Source organism: Pygocentrus nattereri, chromosome 5 (assembly GCF_015220715.1).
Source record: "Pygocentrus nattereri isolate fPygNat1 chromosome 5, fPygNat1.pri, whole genome shotgun sequence".
NCBI classification, from domain to species: Eukaryota; Metazoa; Chordata; class Actinopteri; order Characiformes; family Serrasalmidae; genus Pygocentrus; species Pygocentrus nattereri.
In genome coordinates this window covers 960,016-980,015 of record NC_051215.1, presented here as the reverse complement: position 1 = coordinate 980,015, position 20,000 = coordinate 960,016, and the positions used below count along the sequence as shown (strand labels likewise).

At 44.8% G+C, this 20,000-nt stretch overlaps 1 protein-coding gene across 1 annotated transcript in view; it reads right to left on the bottom strand.

Annotated features, from left to right (window-relative positions):
- map3k9 (mitogen-activated protein kinase kinase kinase 9) overlaps window positions 1–20,000 on the bottom strand; it is a 37,785-nt gene that overhangs the window by 17,222 nt on the left and 563 nt on the right. The window contains exons 2-3 of the mRNA XM_017720133.2: window positions 6,881–7,294; window positions 740–920 (exon numbers count right to left, since the gene is read on the bottom strand). Coding sequence (XP_017575622.1) covers window positions 740–920; window positions 6,881–7,294 — 595 coding nt within the window. The remainder of the gene's footprint in view (window positions 1–739; window positions 921–6,880; window positions 7,295–20,000) is intronic.

Here is a 20,000-nt window from a genome sequence, read left to right as displayed (position 1 = left end):
GATAGGGCCATGTAACTGATGATATTGTCAATGATGCACAAGCGAGTTTAATAAAAAATTTTGACATGCTTGCTTTGGAAAGTGACTCGCTGCAGTGAAATAATGAGCCAAAGTGACTTAAAATTAGCGCAGAGCAGCTACACTAACTCTAACCTGGAGAGAAAGTTCCTCTGGTCGCCTCTGTGATGATGGAAAGTGCACAGATGTGTACATGAGCTTTATTAAGATTCTCATTAAAACAGTAAATATTTTAAAAAGCACATAGACTAAAATATAACAGAAAGTAGGTCAAAGCTGCCATGGACTGTAAGGGGGGAGGTGGTGATATTATTAATAATAATAGCGATTTTTTAACAACAAAATATGTTGATAATCTTTGTTAGATATCGCCCAGGCCCACGTCACAATATTCTTCTCTGAGAGTATCGTGAAGATCATCCATACTTAAAGAACACTGACTAACTTTATGCTTCGGTGCAAAGCGATTATAAACATTATTTGGTCAGTTTAAGTGGCTTTAGTGTAGAACATCCATTATTACAGCTGTAGGTTTTTATATATCCGGCACTTCAGGGTCCATTATGTCTGTTCCAACTTAATAAATCTCAGAGAAACTAAATATCATGATTAATATCAGGAATTAAAAGTATCATTATACAACATTTCTGCCACATCGCCCACCCCTAACTTTAGAGATCTTGTCCGGGGACTCTTATATCAGAGGAAATGAGCAGCCCACCTCCAGACGTCACTGCCTTTGGAGAAAGTAGAGGAGCGGATGACCTCGGGCGCCATCCACGCGTAAGTGCCCGCCGCGCTCATCTTAGTGGTGCGGTGCCACTCTCGCGCCAGCCCGAAATCTGTGATCTTCAGGGTTTTATTGCTCAAATCCTCGTTTTCTACACGCTCCAGGATTAGGACTATGGCATGAGGAGGAGAAGGAGGAGCGGGATGGGAATGAGGGCGAGGACATGTATTAAGGATGCAGGACGCGGGGACATTCAGGATAAAAATATAAAATAGAATAGAGTAGAGTATAATAGATTAGATTAGAGTAGAACAGAATAGAGTAGAATAGAATATAGAGTAGAATACAGAAGAACAAAGTAAAATAGAATAGAACAGAATAGAATACAGTACATAGAACAGAACAGAGTAGAATAGAATAGAGTAGAACAGAATATAGAGCAGAATAGAATAGAGTAGAACAGAATAGAATATAGAGCAGAATAGAGAAGAACAGAGTAAAATAGAATAGAACAGAATAGAATACAGTAGATAGAACAGAACAGAGTAGAATAGAATAGAGTAGAACAGAATATAGAGCAGAACAGAATAGAGTAGAACAGAATAGAGTAGAATAGAATATAGAGTAGAATAGAGAAGAACAGAGTAAAATAGAATAGAACAGAATAGAATACAGTAGATAGAACAGAACAGAGTAGAATAGAATAGAGTAGAACAGAATATAGAGCAGAATAGAATAGAACAGAATAGAATATAGAGCAGAATAGAGAAGAACAGAGTAAAATAGAATAGAACAGAATAGAATACAGTAGATAGAACAGAACAGAGTAGAATAGAATAGAGTAGAACAGAATATAGAGCAGAACAGAATAGAGTAGAACAGAATAGAGTAGAATAGAATATAGAGTAGAATAGAGAAGAACAGAGTAAAATAGAATAGAACAGAATAGAATACAGTAGATAGAACAGAACAGAGTAGAATAGAATAGAGTAGAACAGAATATAGAGCAGAATAGAATAGAACAGAATAGAATATAGAGCAGAATAGAGAAGAACAGAGTAAAATAGAATAGAACAGAATAGAATACAGTAGATAGAACAGAACAGAGTAGAATAGAATAGAGTAGAACAGAATATAGAGCAGAACAGAATAGAGTAGAACAGAATAGAGTAGAATAGAATATAGAGTAGAATAGAGAAGAACAGAGTAAAATAGAATAGAACAGAATAGAATACAGTAGATAGAACAGAACAGAGTAGAATAGAATAGAGTAGAACAGAATATAGAGCAGAACAGAATAGAGTAGAACAGAATAGAGTAGAATAGAATATAGAGCAGAATAGAGAAGAACGGAGTAAAATAGAATAGAACAGAATAGAGTAGAACAGAATAGAGTAGAATAGAATATAGAGCAGAATAGAGAAGAACAGAGTAAAATAGAATAGAACAGAATAGAGTAGAACAGAATAGAACAGAATAGAGTAGAATAGAATAGAGTAGAATAGAATATAGAGCAGAATAGAGAAGAACGGAGTAAAATAGAATAGAACAGAATAGAGTAGAACAGAATAGAGTAGAATAGAATATAGAGCAGAATAGAGAAGAACAGAGTAAAATAGAATAGAACAGAATAGAGTAGAACAGAATAGAACAGAATAGAGTAGAATAGAATAGAGTAGAATAGAATATAGAGCAGAATAGAGAAGAACAGAGTAAAATAGAATAGAACAGAATAGAGTAGAACAGAATAGAGTAGAATAGAATATAGAGCAGAATAGAGAAGAACAGAGTAAAATAGAATAGAACAGAATAGAACAGAATAGAATAGAATACAACAGAATGGCAGACGAATGTTTTTGGGAAAAAAACAATGACAAGCAGGAACAAAAAGCAAAAGATAAAGGAGAAGAGGGAGGAACGAGTGAAAGAGCAGAGAGAGAGAGAGAGAGAGAGAGAGAGAGAGAGAGTCAGTCAGTGTTAGTCTTCTCAGCGACACGTTCAGAAGGAAAGGAAGGAAGAACAGCAGATGAATTAGAGTCCAGGCTGTTGATGAGGTCTTAGCTGAGTTTAATCAGTGGGAGGGTCTCAGTCATACGATCATAATCTACACCTGAATATATACAGTAACAGCAGCACCAAACAGGGGCGGAGGCACGGACAAAACCCCGGCTTCAACATGACCACTACTGCTGCCCTTAGTGCGTTTAGACACTCTACACTTTCAGGGTGGGGGTGGGGGTGGGGGGTGTACGGTGTGCCATGTGCAGTGTGGGCCACATTTTCTGGTTTATTTTTTCCAAACTTGTCAAATTCAGTCAAAAAATAGTAACTGTGCACTAAAAAAGCACCATATCTAACGGTTTCCCTCATAGTTCACCTCTGCACGGCCAACCTCTCCTCCTCTCAGAGCAGACTGCTCTTACTGTGCTGAACAAAACCTCGTATCTCCAAAATGGTCACTTTACAGGAGAAGGAAAAAACATACTGTACTTTTAATGTAAGTCAATGGAACCGGACGTCTTTCCAAGTCATTCTGGGTCACTTAGTTTGGTCCATTCATCACATAAATTATGCACAATGTAAAAGGCAACAGGTATTTTAGAAATGTGTCATAATCTGAAAAATGACAGAAATGGAGTTTTGTTGCGACAGCAATGATATGTAAATGAGCTCAGTTCAGATTGGATGCTGCATTCAAAACGCAGTCCTGGCTTAAACACCCCTGTTAACTTAAACTGCTGTAGGCTGGAGAGGTGGATGTGTTGGTTTTTGTGACATAAAAAAAAAAACTCGCTTTTAAACTCAAGTTATAGGAGTTTATTCTGCTTTTATAGTGAAACTCATCCTTCTACTTTCTAAAATTAGAGAGAAGTTCTGGCCGAGTGATTAGAAGCTATTTTAAATTTTGTTGAGCTTCATTCACTCCCATTCACTGAATACTCCCTCGTGGGCGCCCTCTGCTGTTTAGCCGTCCTGTTTTTTATATAATGTGGGAAATAGGAAGCGGCCGGACTGCTCATAAACCAGCTCTGGTTTCATCTCGGACGGTTCACCCAACGTCCGTCCACTGTCTGTAACCACTGCAGCAGCGAAAAAACGATACATGATGGAAACACCGTCACAGCCGAGCTTCTTCTCAGAGCTAATTCAAGTCATCTGGCCCTTTAATTTAATGTGTGAAGCCTTTGGTTAAGCTAATGAAGCCCTAGCCAATGAGAGAGCTCACTCAGCTGTATCCACCTACACACCACAGAGAGAACGATCCTGACTGGAACAAATGATCCCTTTTCATTCCAGTCAGAACAAACAGTGAAGTAAGAGCATCACTACAGTACTTACAGAGTAACTCAATGAACACGACGACCCAGAAGGCCCTGACGGTTCCCCTCTGCTAGAATAACTGGTGTTTTATCTTCTCAGTGACGCTGCCAAAAGGTGTTGTGCAGTAAACTGCCACAGGAGGCGACACCGTGCCCCTCCTGTCTGGGCCACTGCAGCCCAAAAAGGGAAATCAGAGAGACTTAGCATATCACCACACCGGCCAATAGCGCACAAGGTCCCGAGCTAATCAGCGCTGAACTGGCCAATGAGAAACGAGGGCCTGATCTCAGCAGCCAATAGAAACCTGGGAAGTGAAGGTAAGAGTAAATCCGGGGTAATGAGCTCAGGGTTTAACGGCTCTGACAGAGCAAACGTACTGCAACACACAGGATTAACACCCGGCACACACACGCACGCACACACGCACACACATGCGCACACACACACACACTCGCATATGGACACACACACAGGCACATACACACATGCACTCACACACACACACACTCACGCACACACATGCGCACACACACACACACACTCGCATATGGACACACACACACAGGCACATACACACATACACTGCCAGCTATTTAGACATTAATGTCTGTGTGTTGTTCTTTTCAGAGGACAGTAAATCTGCTCTGCTGTACAAGCTGCACACTGACCACTTTAACTTATATCAGAGTTTCAGTTCTACAGTGACGTCAGATGAAAAGATGTGAGGGGTGTACATTATATATGACATTCATACATATTCATATGACATTAACATAGCAGCAAACAACTATTTACTATGTAAAGACAGAGGACTGAAGCCATGATGAGAAGAGAATGAAGCCACGCCCCCTCTGAGTGTGTAATCTGCGTTTCTCAGTGTTTTTGTTTTCATAGCCGGTCCAGCCCTGCGTAAACATCAGCCCTCCCCAGACAGTGACCGCCCACACAGCGTTGTGCGTGAGCCACTTAAGGTGGAACAAGAAAATTCACACAAGCAGCTGGCGAAAAAAAGCAGCAGACTTCAGCTTCACTGAGAGTTGAAGGGCATGAAAACAGATGAGGAGGTCGCTCTGTTTCTGCTGGACAGGTGGGCAACGTTAACTCAGTCCCTCTGTTTCACAGAATCAGTAGGTCAGTAGAGTTTTGTCTGAAGCGACAGTTCGCTGGCCCACAGCGGGGCTAACGTTAGCCATTACCTGCTGTGTGGTTGCTGACTCTAACACTGTGTCATGGTATTGATCGGTACCATGTTACTGAAGGTCTTATGGCCACAAAAACCTAATAAAGTGTGTTTGCCTTGGGAAAGGGCGTCCATGAATTTTGGGGGCGGAGCCTCTGAAGGAACACTGAAGGGAGGGGTATGTTTGTTTTGCTGCTGAGTTCAAACATCAACAATTACTATCTAGAACCATAGAGTGCGCCTTTAATGTGTTGTAATATGGGTCTGTATAGCACTAAAAAGGGTTCTGCTATCGTTACAATGTAATGCAATAATAACGCTATAATAACGCTATAATAACGCTATATAGAACCTTTTTCAAGGTTTTGTTTTTTTATAGAACCATCTACAGCACATTCTCCATAAGTCTGATGAACCATTTCACTATACAAAGAACCGTTTACATATGCAGATGTCTATACAGACCCATTGCCTTTACTGAAAAACCTTTGAAGGACCGTTTTTTAAAGAGTGTACTGGTCTGTGAAAACCACTGTGGACCACATCTGCTGGACCAGCAGCAGCTCTCAAACTGGGGAGTTTGCAAAGTGGCGAGTGGGGTGGGAGGGTTGCAGAACGTTTCCAGAAGTTGTATCTCTATTTAGTATTTTTTCATTTTGTCGGTTCATTAAATCCCCAGCCGTACCCAATACAGCAGCACGCCCATAGAATACGGTCAGCGTTACTGAGAATTATTACAGCTGATTACACGTGCCAACCATTTACAATCCAGGGCCATCCAGCACCAAGTTACCTAGAATGCCATAGAACAGCGGCACACCAGGTCAGCAAACGCTGCAGATAAGACACTCGTTAAGGGAAAATAACGACTCAAGGGTCCTCAGCCCTGCTCCCTGTTCTGGGCATTCACGTCTAGGTGGGGGGTGTCCTGATTCTTGTTGAGATAGAGGGGTGGGGTGAAGTGTTGGGGCTACATGACCCTCCAAACGGTTTCAGAGACTCCAGACAGAGAGATACAAGAAAACGGGAAAAACCGGCGAGACGGAGAACAAGAGACCAAAGAAACCCACAAATCTGAGAATTTTCTTCATTAAAAAATTAAGATCAGAATATTTTCTTAGTTTAAGGGTCTTTCAGTGGTATTATGGTCCTTTTCTTCATAACAAGCATAAAACATCACTAGTTACATTCTGGCACCATTTAAGGTGGAACAGGGAAATTTTCAATAATCTGGAGCTTCATATCACTGAAGAATTAGGGGGGGTGATAATAAATAATTGCCCCCCTCTTTGAAGGCGTCTGATCCCTAAATGTAACTAAAGCCCAGCAGTGAGGAGCTGAACTTTCCCCTCCTCTGCTGTCCCTGCAGACGGGCAGGGTCGCCTACAGAGCGGCGCTGGTAGCTGTTAATGAAGTGATGCTCTTTTATTAGAGGGAAGATCTCAACCACTGCCCTGTAGCTCAGGAACAAGGGGCAACACTCGAAAACAAGGGGTAGGGGTAAGAAGGAGAAATGGGACTGGGCCTAAGTATCAAGACTAACTGTTATTGAGTAAAGACCTCAGCGTCGTACAGTGTGCGTGTCTGTACGGTCATCCGTGGCGGTCAGTGTACCTACAGCGAATACTCACTGTTGCTGGACTTCAGGTCTCTGTGTATGATGGGGACGATGGCCTGGCAGTGCAGGTACTGCATGGCTCTGGCGATCTGCACAGCCCAGTCCACCAGCGTGTGCGGGGGGATGCGTTTTCCGGCAAGCGCGCGGTTCAGTGGGCCCCCCCGGGCGTACTCCATCACCAGGCACAGGTTGGGCTCCTGCATGCACACCCCCAGCAGGGCCATGATGTTGGGGTGTCTCAGCATGGAGAAGAGCCTGGCCTCCTGCCGCACGCTCTGCAGCGTCTCCGCCGCGTCCTCGTCCGGGTCGCGCCGCGCCGCCTTCACCGCCACCTCCACCCCCCTCCACACCGCACGGTACACCTTCCCGAAACCGCCCACTCCGATCAGCTCCTCCAGGACCAGCTCACCAAAGTCGATCTCCAGCACTGAACCAGGAAACAACAACAACAACAACAACAATGTTAGTTTTATTATTAATAACTATAACCACCATCATTAATGCTGCAGAGGGAAATAATGCCACTAATACTGCTATTATTATTATCATTATTATTATTATTAAAAGCATTACATTTGCTGATGTTATTTTATTATATAGTAGTAATATAACAGATTTATTTGAAAGCTCAAATAATAATAATTTTAAATTAACAACAACAACAACAATAACAATAATAATAATAATAATAATAATAATAATAATAATAATAAGAAGAAGAAGAAGAAGAAGAAGAAGAAGAAGAAGAAGAAGACCCTAAAATAAAAGAAGAAATACTGAGGGAAATATTACTATTACTAATATCATTACTACTATTATTAACTTTGACCTTCAAATGAATTAGTTATATAAATGCTTAATAAAACAACATCAACATTTTAAATACATCATTATCATTATTATTATCAATAATAACAATAATATATGCAAATATTAATATAGTAATAACCCCTTACATAATCGTTAATTACATAATACAATACACAATAATACCACTTATCAAATCAATAATACAAACAACATTAACATGAAAAGTTTCCTCCTCTTACTCAAAATGTGGTCAATCAGATCAACCAGTCAATCAGTCAATCTGATCAATCAGATCAGATCAAACAGTCAAGCTGATCAATCTGATCAGTCAATCTGATCAATCAGATCAGATCAAACAGTCAATCTGATCAATCAGTCAAGCTGATCAATCTGCTTCTTTAGTTTTAGCGCTGGAGCTACAAGGCTAATGTAGCTAAGAAGTAATTGAAGCTAATACCCACCAATTAGCCGAGTGCTAATCACACGGATCATCATCACAAATTAAGTTTAATCAAATTTTCTCCTCATTTCCCGCATAAACGAACCGCATCGTTACCACACGTTAAGTGGCACACACACAGAGTGCAGTCCAGACCTCTGGAAACTGGAAACGTGTGACAGATTATGAAGCCAGACAGTCAGAGTCAGACAGTAATCAGATAACGGGGAAACTCCAGGTCTACATGAGTCAGACAGTAATCAGATAACGGGGAAACTCCAGGTCTACACGAGTCAGACAGTAATCAGATAACGGGGAAACTCCAGGTCTACACGAGTCAGACAGTAATCAGATAACGGGGAAACTCCAGGTCTACACGAGTCAGACAGTAATCAGATAACGGGGAAACTCCAGGTCTACAGGAGTCAGACAGTAATCAGATAACGGGGAAACTCCAGGTCTACATGAGTCAGACAGTAATCAGATAATGGGGAAACTCCAGGTCTACAGGAGTCAGACAGTAATCAGATAATGGGGAAACTCCAGGTCTACAGGAGTCAGACAGTAATCAGATAATGGGGAAACTCCAGGTCTACAGGAGCCAGACAGTAATCAGATAACGGGGAAACTCCAGGTCTACAGGAGTCAGACAGTAATCAGATAATGGAGAAACTCCAGGTCTACATGAGTCAGACAGTAATCAGATAATGGAGAAACTCCAGGTCTACAGGAGTCAGACAGTAATCAGATAATGAGGAAACTCCAGGTCTACATGAGTCAGACAGTAATCAGATAGTGGGGAAACTCCAGGTCTACAGGAGTCAGACAGTAATCAGATAACGGGGAAACTCCAGGTCTACAGGAGTCAGACAGTAATCAGATAACGGGGAAACTCCAGGTCTACATGAGTCAGACAGTAATCAGATAACGGGGAAACTCCAGGTCTACATGAGTCAGACAGTAATCAGATAATGGGGAAACTCCAGGTCTACAGGAGTCAGACAGTAATCAGATAATGAGGAAACTCCAGGTCTACAGGAGTCAGACAGTAATCAGATAATGAGGAAACTCCAGGTCTACATGAGTCAGACAGTAATCAGATAATGAGGAAACTCCAGGTCTACATGAGTCAGACAGTAATCAGATAATGAGGAAACTCCAGGTCTACATGAGTCAGACAGTAATCAGATAATGGGGAAACTCCAGGTCTACAGGAGTCAGACAGTAATCAGATGACGGGGAAACTCCAGGTCTACAGGAGTCAGACAGTAATCAGATAACGGGGAAACTCCAGGTCTACAGGAGTCAGACAGTAATCAGATAACGGGGAAACTCCAGGTCTACAGGAGTCAGACAGTAATCAGATAACGGGGAAACTCCAGGTCTACAGGAGTCAGACAGTAATCAGATAACGGGGAAACTCCAGGTCTACAGGAGTCAGACAGTAATCAGATAACGGGGAAACTCCAGGTCTACAGGAGTCAGACAGTAATCAGATAACGGGGAAACTCCAGGTCTACAGGAGTCAGACAGTAATCAGATAACGGGGAAACTCCAGGTCTACAGGAGTCAGACAGTAATCAGATAACGGGGAAACTCCAGGTCTACAGGAGTCAGACAGTAATCAGATAACGGGGAAACTCCAGGTCTACAGGAGTCAGACAGTAATCAGATAATGGGGAAACTCCAGGTCTACAGGAGTCAGACAGTAATCAGATAACGGGGAAACTCCAGGTCTAAATGAGTCAGACAGTAATCAGATAATGGGGAAACTCCAGGTCTACAGGAGTCAGACAGTAATCAGATAACGGGGAAACTCCAGGTCTACAGGAGTCAGACAGTAATCAGATAACGGGGAAACTCCAGGTCTACAGGAGTCAGACAGTAATCAGATAACGGGGAAACTCCAGGTCTACAGGAGTCAGACAGTAATCAGATAACGGGGAAACTCCAGGTCTACAGGAGTCAGACAGTAATCAGATAACGGGGAAACTCCAGGTCTACAGGAGTCAGACAGTAATCAGATAATGGGGAAACTCCAGGTCTACAGGAGTCAGACAGTAATCAGATAACGGGGAAACTCCAGGTCTACAGGAGTCAGACAGTAATCAGATAACGGGGAAACTCCAGGTCTACAGGAGTCAGACAGTAATCAGATAACGGGGAAACTCCAGGTCTACAGGAGTCAGACAGTAATCAGATAACGGGGAAACTCCAGGTCTACAGGAGTCAGACAGTAATCAGATAACGGGGAAACTCCAGGTCTAAATGAGTCAGACAGTAATCAGATAATGGGGAAACTCCAGGTCTACATGAGTCAGACAGTAATCAGATAACGGGGAAACTCCAGGTCTACAGGAGTCAGACGGTAATCAGATAATGGGGAAACTCCAGGTCTACAGGAGTCAGACAGTAATCAGATAATGGGGAAACTCCAGGTCTACACGAGTCAGACAGTAATCAGATAATGGAGAAACTCCAGGTCTACATGAGTCAGACAGTAATCAGATAACGGGGAAACTCCAGGTCTACAGGAGTCAGACAGTAATCAGATAATGGAGAAACTCCAGGTCTACATGAGTCAGACAGTAATCAGATAACGGGGAAACTCCACGTCTACATGAGTCAGACAGTAATCAGATAACGGGGAAACTCCAGGTCTACAGGAGTCAGACAGTAATCAGATAACGGGGAAACTCCAGGTCTACAGGAGTCAGACAGTAATCAGATTTCTGCTGTACAGCCAGCCAATAGACTCACAGAAGAAGACACGACGGAAACTTCATACGTGGCTTTTAATAAATGTCGAGTCACTTTAGCTGAAAATGTGAACCGTCTAGACAGTGATGAAGATTCAAATCCTTCATTTCCTGTTTGGTTTCCGCGCCGCTCAAACAGCGTTGTGCTGCGTCTTGTGACATCCACCGTCTGATCTCGCGCAGACTGAGAAATCTGATTACTGAGCCAAAATCCAGCCTCTTAATCGGATTTGTAGAAAGGAGCGCGGTGTTTACATGACCGTTTGAATAACTGCAGAAATCTGATTATGATCGGATGACTGAGTGCATGTAAACTCAATGTTATATCAAATCAAAGTTTTAAGTGTAGAAAACAACCCTAATAACACAGGGTTTGCAGATGAGTCAGACAAATCAACCAAACACCCGGTGTTGTGACATCACAACCACAAAGTGGCCGACCAGTGCGCTACATCCAGCATTAAAGCCCTAAACCAGGGTCTCTCAGCCTGTTTCGCCTCAAGCCCGGCCCACCCACTGATCACTAGAAAGCAGGAAGGCCCACAGAAAGTCTGTAAGCCTTTTTGTTGCTGTATAGAATCATATACTAAAATTTCTCCATCAGTATAAAGAACCATCTCACGATGTGCAGAACCATTTAAGCATTAAACGGTTCTACAACGAATGGCAAATCATCATCATCTAGAAGATGGGGGCGTGACTGGGGCAGTCGTGGGCTGGAGGTCAGGGTACCAGCCTCGTGACCAGAAGGTCGCCGGTTCGATCCCCAGAGCCGACAGCACATGACTGAGGTGTCCTTGAGCAAGACACCTAACCCCCAACTGCTCCCCGGGCGCTGCGGATAGGGCTGCCCACCGCTCCGGGCAAGTGTGCTCACTGCCCTCTAGAGAGTGTGTGTGTGTGTGTGTGTGTGTGTGTGTGTGTGTGTGTTCACAAGTGTGTATGTGGTGTTTCACTTCACGGATGGGTCAAACGCGGAGGTGAAGTTTCCCTGTTGTGGGACTAATAAGCGCCTCTTAAAACACGATGAAGCTGCTTCGTGCACTGCTGCTGCAAGGCTTATTAATAGTTTCACCCTCTGAATACATTTTTAAGTCCTTTATTACAAGGTGCCATCAACAGCCCACTGCAGACCCTTCCAGTGAGCCCGAAGACCACCAGAAGGAACCTCCTGACCCCCTGTGGTTGACAAAGCCAGAAAAACAGCATGGAGCTCAATTTATCAAAAAAAAAAAATCACAATGTTGGCCAGAAAAATCAGAATTAGACCTTTTCCCCAGATCGTTCAGCCTTAACGAAGGCCTCGCACGGCTGCGCGGCTGGAGACCCCCGCGTCCCAACTTCTTTGGATGTTGCAGGCATCAGTTTATATTTACCAAAAAACTATAAAATTAATGAATAAAACATCAAATTTCATGTCTTTTGTACTGATTTGCATTAATACAGGTCAAACAGCGTTTACTGATTTAGAGGTGGGCAAACATATAATATCACGATAATATCACGATACTCCAAGACATTTTCACAATATTTATTATTTTCAGACGTCTGATCAGCTGGAGGAGAGAAAAAAGAGCCAGTGGAGCTACATTTCAACAAAAATATTATTATTCGTATTTGGCACTAAATCCAGCTAAACGGACTAATTTTATAGTAAAACATGCAGTCGGTCAGCGTCTACAGGCACTGACGATATGTCCAGAAAAGAAAATCATGACAATTTATCACAATGAGATTATATATATATTCCCCACTCCCGAGTACTGAACTCTGACAGTACTGGTCATTATATATATATATAGTCATATTGCCCAGCCGTATACTAATCACTGCTTTCTGTTTTGATTAGCACACATTGTCCACTGTCCACCTTTCTCGGACCTGAAGCCTGTATGACCACCACAGAGCATCACCGAGCGCCTCGTTTTTAAGAAAAAGCCACGCTCGTCTGTGCTGCACCGTCTGTGTGGACTGAGGGAGGTAAGCCGTGGCGCGGAGGGCACAGCCGCTGCGTGACTGAGGGTCTGGGCCAGACCGCCACTCTAATTAATATTTCAGCTGGGAGGAACCTCTGGATTCAAAACTAGGCCAACAGACGCCGAGAAACACAGAGAGAAGAAGCCCTGCCACACAGAGCACGTGAGGGAGCCCTGCTCTCACACAGAAGGTTAAAGCTCCAGCACGCGACCACGGATCAGTCCAACAACTGCGCTAACGACAGCTAATTGAAGCTAAACAACACAGCCGCTCCAGCTCAGCTCAGGGAGTCGTTAATGAGGCTCAGAGCCGCCATACGAGGCTTTAGGCCCGTAACACAGCCAGACGGCTCAGCGTCTCACAGCTCTGAAGCCAGACGCAGCCACTTCAACACCCTGACAGGGACACAGCAGCAGCAGGAGAGCAGCTCCGGAGCTTTACAGGCATTTTTACATTCACCTTCACACAGTGCCCATCGACCTGGAGCCTGAACGGTGTTTGGGCTTCACTCCATGTTCAAAGACAGTAACAGTGTGGTGTCCAGTGCGGTGTCCAAGTGCAGTGTCCAGTGCCAGACAGCATATAATCAGGTCTGTCAGATGAGGTCTGGGGACAGCGTGTGATGAAAGGCCCGGTCACACGTCCATCTGCTAGCAAACGTTTATCTAGAAGTGGTGACACAGCTTCATACCACTGAACCACTGTTGCCCTGGTCTTCAGTGGTCAGGACCCCATGGACCCTCACAGAGCAGGTACTGTTTGGGTGGTGGGTCATTCTCAGCACTGCAGTAACACAGCCTGCTGCCAAATTAGACAGTATTGGTCAAACACAGGCTCCTGACCCGACTCCCCAGTACTGAACTCTGACAGTATTGGTCAAACACAGGCTCCTGACCCGACTCCCCAATACTGAACTCTGACAGTACTGGTCAAACACAGGTTCCTGACCCCCACTCCCCAGTACTGAACTCTGACAGCACTGGTCAAACACAGGTTCCTGACCCCCACTCCCCAGTACTGAACTCTGACAGTACTGGTCAAACACAGGTTCCTGACTCCCCACTGCCCAGTACTGAACTCTGACAGTACTGGTCAAACACAGGTTCCTGACTCCCCACTCCCCAGTACTGAACTCTGACAGTACTGGTCAAACACAGGTTCCTGACCCCCACTCCCCAGTACTGAACTCTGACAGTACTGGTCAAACACAGGTTCCTGACTCCCCACTGCCCAGTACTGAACTCTGACAGTACTGGTCAAACACAGGTTCCTGCTCCATAAGCTCAGTCTAACTGCACTACTGTTTATATTTGCACTATTTATACCCACAGACCTTCTTATATTTCTATTAGTATTATTATTTTGTTATTATTCCATTTTTCTACAATTAATGTTCATTTTTACGATTAGTGTTTATTTAGTGTCTATTTAAATGCACATATTTACTGTCTAGTGTTGTGGCTACGCCACGGGGTCTGAGAGTAACGCAGTCTCAGTGCACTGTCTATCCTGTACATACTGTAGTACTGACAATAAAGCGGACTTGCCGTGGTGGTGTGTTAGTGTGTGTTGTGCTGGTGCGAGCAGATCAGACACAGCAGTGCTGCTGGAGTTTCTTCTAATAATCCGCCAGCAGATTTTTGGTTCCACCTTAAATGGCGCAGTGTTTACATTCTGGCACCTGAGACACAAGGACGTAACGTCCCCACCACTTAAGGTGGAACAGAACATTCAAACACAAAGCCGGCGAACAGGACGCCGAACTCTTGTACCTGCGCCAAGAGAAGCTGCTGTGGGCTTTACGTCCACTCACCTTTACCTCATCAGTCATAAAGCAATACCGACATCTGTATCCCCCGCTCTCCACTCACAGTCCAGTTTACTCATTAGTAAATCATTTAAACTGGAATATTAGAAATAAAGCCTATTATACAGTAACCAGTCTAGCACACAGTCACTGCATATCAGGCCCTCATTGTTTTTCCTCTCAATCGTTTGTGATAATTAGTTCATTTTCCAAAATAAAAGTCTGTCTGCATTTGAAATCTGCTTGAGGAGATTAAGTCCTAGTTAGACCTTGTGTGCGGGACAGCGATCTGGGTGGGCCGAGGGGGCTCAGCAGTGTCACACAGTCAGTAGGCTGATGTACGCCACTACATTCGCCTCACAGCCTTAGCGCTTCTCGTCTCCATTCACACCAAGCTAAAGCACTCAGACTTCACCAGCTGTGTTCTGATCTCCATTCACACCAAGCTAAACCCCTCAGACTTCACCAGCTGTGTTCTGATCTCCATTCCCACCAAGCTAAAGCACTCCGACTTCACCAGCTGTGTTCTGATCTCCATTCACACCAAGCTAAAGCACTCAGACCTCGCCAGCTGTGTTCTGATCTCCATTCACACCAAGCTAAAGCACTCCGACTTCACCAGCTGTGTTCTGATCTCCATTCACACCAAGCTAAAGCACTCCGACTTCACCAGCTGTGTTCTGATCTCCATTCACACCAAGCTAAAGCACTCCGACTTCGCCAGCTGTGTTCTGATCTCCATTCACACCAAGCTAAAGCACTCAGACTTCGCCAGCTGTGTTCTGATCTCCATTCACACCAAGCTAAAGCACTCAGACTTCGCCAGCTGTGTTCTGATCTCCATTCACACCAAGCTAAAGCACTCAGACCTCGCCAGCTGTGTTCTGATCTCCATTCACACCAAGCTAAAGCACTCAGACTTCGCCAGCTGTGTTCTGATCTCCATTCACACCAAGCTAAAGCACTCAGACTTCGCCAGCTGTGTTCTGATCTCCATTCACACCAAGCTAAAGCACTCAGACCTCGCCAGCTGTGTTCTGATCTCCATTCACACCAAGCTAAAGCACTCAGACCTCGCCAGCTGTGTTCTGATCTCCATTCACACCAAGCTAAAGCACTCAGACTTCGCCAGCTGTGTTCTGATCTCCATTCACACCAAGCTAAACCCCTCAGACTTCGCCAGCTGTGTTCTGATCTCCATTCACACCAAGCTAAAGCACTCCGACTTCGCCAGCTGTGTTCTGATCTCCATTCACACCAAGCTAAAGCACTCCGACTTCACCAGCTGTGTTCTGATCTCCATTCACACCAAGCTAAAGCACTCCGACTTCGCCAGCTGTGTTCTGATCTCCATTCACACCAAGCTAAAGCACTCCGACTTCACCAGCTGTGTTCTGATCTCCATTCACACCAAGCTAAAGCACTCCGACTTCACCAGCTGTGTTCTGATCTCCATTCACACCAAGCTAAAGCACTCCGACTTCGCCAGCTGTGTTCTGATCTCCATTCACACCAAGCTAAAGCACTCCGACTTCACCAGCTGTGTTCTGATCTCCATTCACACCAAGCTAAAGCACTCCGACTTCACCAGCTGTGTTCTGATCTCCATTCACACCAAGCTAAAGCACTCAGACCTCGCCAGCTGTGTTCTGATCTCCATTCACACCAAGCTAAAGCACTCCGACTTCGCCAGCTGTGTTCTGATCTCCATTCACACCAAGCTAAAGCACTCCGACTTCACCAGCTGTGTTCTGATCTCCATTCACACCAAGCTAAAGCACTCCGACTTCGCCAGCTGTGTTCTGATCTCCATTCACACCAAGCTAAAGCACTCAGACTTCGCCAGCTGTGTTCTGATCTCCATTCACACCAAGCTAAAGCACTCCGACTTCACCAGCTGTGTTCTGATCTCCATTCACACCAAGCTAAAGCACTCCGACTTCGCCAGCTGTGTTCTGATCTCCATTCACACCAAGCTAAAGCACTCCGACTTCACCAGCTGTGTTCTGATCTCCATTCACACCAAGCTAAAGCACTCCGACTTCGCCAGCTGTGTTCTGATCTCCATTCACACCAAGCTAAAGCACTCAGACTTCGCCAGCTGTGTTCTGATCTCCATTCACACCAAGCTAAAGCACTCCGACTTCACCAGCTGTGTTCTGACTGAATATCCGCACAGCTGTCAGACGGAAACAAAGCCTTGCAGTCATGAGCGTTTGAGCGACATGCAGTCGTTAGACTGAAAAACGTTTGTGAATTTCAAGGAATCACATGTTTAAAAGTCATTCAAGAGTTTTCTAGTGATGGATAGTCTTTGCTGGTGTGTAGCACTTCGTTCCCCATGTGTTCATTTATTTATTTGTCTGAGGGAAGATCTGCTGATGCACCGGTTCTCTACCAGCTCCTGCAGCACTAAAACCTCCATACGTCCCGTCCTTAGAGGTCAATTCCACTGATTTCGCAAAATGTCAGCATAAATAACCGGTTCAGATGTAAACAGAGCGGTTCAGAGTGGTCTGATCAGAATTCACAGTGGTGGTGATGGGAACCAGACGTCCCCCTCTAAAAGCTCCTCACAGTGGAGGTGATAGGAACCAGACGTCCCTCTAAAAGCTCCTCACAGTGGTGGTGATGGGAACCAGACGTCCCTCTAAAAGCTCCTCACAGAAAGTTCCTACATGAACTGGTTCTGAATTCACTGCCTGATGACTGAGACGCTGTTTTATGAGAGTTTAGAGAACTTCAACTCCATTCATGGTGGAGGGAGACATGCAGGGCGCTGTGCGGCAAAATAGTCCCCAAAGAAAACTCATTATTCCAGATTTTCCACTGTTTTCCATCATCAACATTCCAGATAAGCTCAGAAGACTCGTGTAGGTTCTCTGGTGGTTCTGGATGGTAAATAAAGTGTCTATATCTGCGTTGTAGTCATGGCGACGCCTGGTTCCCATCACCACCACTGTAAAGAGATCTGAACCACTTCACACCAAATCACCCTGGATCTCTCTGTTTACAGTGAAATTTGGTGGAATTTCCCTTTAAATTAATTGTTCAATTTAAATGAAATCTTGAGATAAATGTAGCCTTATGTTTCTTGTTTATCTATGCTACCTTTTTCCCTTGTGGTGATTTCCACAACCTACACTTGAATTCCACAACCTACACCACGTCTTTATGGACCTGCTTTGTGCACTGGTGTGCAGTCATGGTGGAACAGGAAGGGGCCGTCCCCAAACTGTTCCCACAAAGTTGGGAGCGTGAAATTGTCCAGAATCTCTTGGTGCTGAAGCTTTAAGAGCTCCTTTCACTGGAACTAAGGGGCCGAGCCCAACTCCTGAAAAACACCCCCACACCATGATCCCCCCTCCACCAAACTTTACACTCGGCACAATGCAGTCAGACAAGTACCGTCTCCTGGCAACCGCCAAACCCAGACTCGTCCATCAGATTTCCAGATGGAGAAGCGTGATTGGTCACGCCAGAGAACTCGTCTCCACTGCTCTAGAGTCCAGTGGCGGCGCTTTACTCCACTGCATTCCACGCTTTGCATTGCGCTTGGTGATGTAAGGCTTGGATGCAGCTGCTCGGCCATGGAAACCCATTCCATGAAGCTCTCTACGCTGTTCTTGAGCTGATCTGAAGGCCACATGAAGTTTGGAGGTCTGTAGTGATGGACTCTGCAGAAAGTCGGTGACCTCTGTGCACTATGCCCCTCAGCTTCCGCTGACCGCTCTGTCATTTTACGTGGCCGACCACTTCGTGGCTGAGTTGCTGTCGTTCCCAATCACTTCCACTTTGTTATAATCCCACTGACAGTCGACTGTGGAATATTTAGTAGTGAGGAAATTTCACGACTGGACTTGCTGCACAGGTGGCGTCCGATCACGGTACCACGCTGGAACTCACTGAGCTCCTTAAATCTAAAACGATCTAAAAAACGTGAAAATACAGAAGGTTCTGCACACATCTGATGCCTTACTGGAATAACTGAATAAGTAAACAAATGCTGTGATGAGCCTGGATATCCTACACTCCCCTCCATGAAGCCCCACCCCCCCAAATGTATTTCAGACCTGCAGGAAACACTGGAGTCCTGTAGATTTTCCCAGCTGATCTCAGTACAGCCCTTCCAGAGGTTAGCGTGGAGATTTCCGAGCAGGAAATCACTAAAATGTGCAGGACAGGGTGAATTACTCCATGAGCAGGACGGAGAACCCCTGTAGGCGTGTAACTGGATCATCCAAAGTCTGAAGAGTCCAGCGTTTCTCCTGAAATAGTGAGTCTGTGCTGCAGTAACAGCCTCTACTCTTCTGGGAAGGCTTTACACTGTACGTTGAACATTGCTGTGAGGATTTGATTGAGCATTAGTGAGGTCAGGTACTGATGTTGGATGGTCAGTTTTGGATCCCATTCAAAAGGTACTGGATGGAGTTCCATCACTCCAGAGGACACAGTTCCACTGCTCCACAGCCCAGTGCTGGGGGTTTTATACCCCTCTAGCCCACGCTTGGCACTGAACATGGAGACCTTAGGATCACAAGGAGCTGCCCTTTCTATTGGTCAGTGCTTTTAAATGGAGATTAAAGCTGTGTCAGTAATGATGACCTTAAAGTAACCGAAACCACTAATTAGAATGACTGTCGAGATACTTCTGCACATATAGTGTATGTATATACACATGCATGCATAGTCCACCTCCTCGTTTCTTCACTCACTGTCCACTTTATCAGCTCCACTGACCGTTTAGTTCCACTCTGTAGTTCTACAGTTACAGACTGTAGTCCATCTGTTTCTCTGATACTCTGTTACCCTGTTCTTCAGTGGTCAGGACCCCCATGGACCCTCACAGAGCAGGTACTATTTGGGTGGTGGGTCATTCTCAGCACTGCAGTAACACTGACGTGGTTTTGGCGTGTTAGTGTGTGTTGCACTGGTGTGAGTGGATCAGACACATCACTGTAAACACTGTGTCCACTCACTGTCCACTCTATTAGACACTCCTATCTTGTGGGTCCACCTTGTAGATGTAAAGTCAGAGACGACAGCTCATCTGCTGCTGCACAGTTTGTGTTGGTCATCCTCTAGTCCTTCATCAGTGGTCACAGGACGCTGCCCACAGGACGCTGCTGGCTGGATATTTTTGGTTGGTGGACTATTCTCATCAACTCCAGCAGCACTGCTGCGTCTGATCCACTCAGACCAGCACAACACACACTAACACACCACCACCACATCAGCGTTACTGCAGTGCTGAGAATGACACACCACCCAAACAGTACCTGCTCTGTGAGGGTCCATGGGGGTCCTGACCACTGAAGAACAGAGTAACAGAGAAACAGAT